This window comes from Penaeus japonicus, unplaced genomic scaffold, assembly GCF_977035675.1.
Source record: "Penaeus japonicus unplaced genomic scaffold, GWHDUDI00000001_assembly GWHDUDI00000006, whole genome shotgun sequence".
Lineage (NCBI taxonomy): Eukaryota > Metazoa > Arthropoda > Malacostraca > Decapoda > Penaeidae > Penaeus > Penaeus japonicus.
Window position 1 is genome coordinate 49,601,085 of NW_028234408.1, and position 2,500 is coordinate 49,603,584.

General features: G+C 41.9%; 1 protein-coding gene across 20 annotated transcripts in view; it reads left to right on the plus strand.

The window, feature by feature from the left end:
- Window positions 1-2,500, plus strand: part of DIP2 (disco-interacting protein 2) — a 546,549-nt gene that overhangs the window by 541,779 nt on the left and 2,270 nt on the right. For all 20 annotated transcript variants that reach the window (XM_086538151.1, XM_086538152.1, XM_086538154.1 and 17 more), the window contains 5 exons: window positions 371-480; window positions 642-1,031; window positions 1,146-1,346; window positions 1,456-1,587; window positions 1,745-2,500. The exon at window positions 1,745-2,500 is cut by the window's right edge and continues 2,270 nt beyond it. In XM_086538151.1, the coding sequence (XP_086394277.1) occupies window positions 371-480; window positions 642-1,031; window positions 1,146-1,346; window positions 1,456-1,587; window positions 1,745-2,500 (1,589 nt within the window). The remainder of the gene's footprint in view (window positions 1-370; window positions 481-641; window positions 1,032-1,145; window positions 1,347-1,455; window positions 1,588-1,744) is intronic.

Sequence of the window (2,500 nt, forward strand, 5' to 3'; positions counted from 1 at the left end):
TATAACATAATTCCACTTACCTGAATCTCATTGCCTTTGATGTAGTAGATACCAAACCTAAAAATATAAATTAAAAAATATATAATCATAACTATTTCAATATATATGATAATGATGATAATAATCACAAGTAAATTGAATGAATAAAAATCCTTGAAACTCATCTAACTTTCCATACAAAATTATATGTATATAAAAAATACTCACTTTATGTCTGCCAGAACCTCTGGCCAGTGAGAAGGCAACTTCTTCCCAACATCTGTGTGTGGTGTGTGGTGGTGGGTGTTGGTGTGTGCCTGGGCATGCAGGTGTTTATTTCTTCATATCATGTTGCGGTCATTTTGTTAATCGTTCACTCTCTTATTGATAGATGTCGGACCAGCCAGTGTGATGGTTGGCAACTTGGTGCAGGGGAACAGGCTAGCAAGTGCACAAGGACGAGACATGGGACTCATGGATGATGAAGATGGAACAAGAAGGGTAAGTGCTCCTCATGCTTTGGTTTTCTGTACAGAACCATACCTGTCTATGTTATGAGAGCTCTAAGAAATTGTGTCTAATAATTTAATGACAAGGGTAAAGTTATTATTTTCTCCTTTAAAAGTAAAGGCACCTAATTTATTGCTTTTTCTGTTTTGCAGCATCCTCAGTTCATAGCCGACATCCTCAAGTGGCGAGCTACAACTACTGAAAACCATGAAATTCTTACCCTTCTCAATTCAAAGGGACAAGTTGCTACCTCACTAACATGTGCTCAGCTCCACAAAAAGGCTGAGCGTGTGGGTGTCTTGCTGCTAGAGAAGGGACACATTAACACTGGTGACCATGTTGCCCTTATTTACCCTCCAGGGGTGGATCTTATAGCAGCCTTCTATGGGTGTTTGTATGTGGGTGCTGTCCCAGTGACCATCCGCCCACCACACCCGCAAAACCTTCAGTCAACTGTCAACACTGTTAGGACTGTTGTAGAAGTATCAAAGTCCTCACTTATATTGTCTACTTTATCAGTAATTAAATTGCTCAAAAGCAAGGTATGACCCTTTTTTTTTTTTGCATGTATGAAATCAAAATTATATACTTGAAAATTGCTTCTATAACCATTTGCCACTGTGACTTTTGTATAATAGAGATACTTTCATTATCAGGAGGAAAAGTTTGACAGTGGAAAGAAATGGGCTCCTATTCTTGACACGGACGATCTGCCAAAGAAGCGCTTGCCATCGATCTACAAAGCTCCAACACCAGAAATGATTGCCTATCTTGACTTTAGTGTCTCTACAACGGGAATGTTGGCTGGTATCAAGATGTCTCATGGTGCTGCCACCTCTCTCTGCCTCAGTATGAAGGTTCGTTTATATCAGAATATGTCCTGAGTAATTGTTGCATTGTTTCCTGTGGTTTATTCATCAAAGGGTCATGTGATTTTTGCTAACTGTTGAATCTCCTCCTTACCAGGTTGCTTGTGAGCTGTACCCATCCCGTGTGGTGGCACTGTGTCTGGATCCGTACTGTGGTCTTGGCCTGGCTTTGTGGGTCCTTTCCTCTGTTTACTCTGGACATCAGTCTATCCTCATCCCTCCTGGCGAGGTAATAATCCAGCAGATTTGTAATATTTGATAATGTGCCTAAAGTCCGTAATTTTCTAAGAATATTTTTAACTGCTTTACCTTGTTCCGGCCAAAAGAATTTTTTTTATTGCTATACCCTCCCTTAATTCAATATTAATTTAATTTCTTTTTTACAGGTTGAGTTAAATCCCTCCCTATGGTTATCAGCTGTCTCCCAGTACAAAGTGCGTGACACCTTCTGTTCATATGGAGTAATGGAATTGTGCACAAAAGGCCTTGGTTCCTCAATTGCCCTACTTAAACAGCGCAGTGTCAATTTAGCATGTGTAAGAACGTGCGTGGTTGTAGCAGAAGAAAGACCAAGGGTGCAGCTTACCAATTCATTCTCCAAGCTTTTCAGTGGATTAGGGCTGTCGCCAAGAGCAGTGTCCACAAGCTTTGGCTGCCGTGTTAATGTGGCAATCTGCCTCCAGGGCGCATCATCACCAGACCCAACAACAGTGTTTGTGGACCTTAGGTCCCTTCGTCATGACAGAGTAACACTGGTAGAGAGGGGTGCTCCGCATTCACTGTGCATCATGGAGTCTGGAAAGCTTTTGCCTGGAGTTAAAGTTGTCATTGCCAATCCTGACACCAAAGGGCAGTGCTCAGATTCACACCTTGGTGAAATTTGGGTCCAGTGTAACCACAATGCTAGTGGTTACTTCACTGTGTATGGTGATGATGGAACAGCAAATGACCACTTTAATGCACAACTTGTCACTGGCAACACTGGAGAAGTATATGCCCGTACAGGTTACCTTGGTTTCCTCCGTCGCACTGAATCTGTTCAGGCAGATGGAGAGCTTCATGATGCAGTGTTTGTTGTCGGGGCATTAGACGAGACGGTTATTTTGAGAGGAATGCGATACCACCCAATTGATATTGAGATG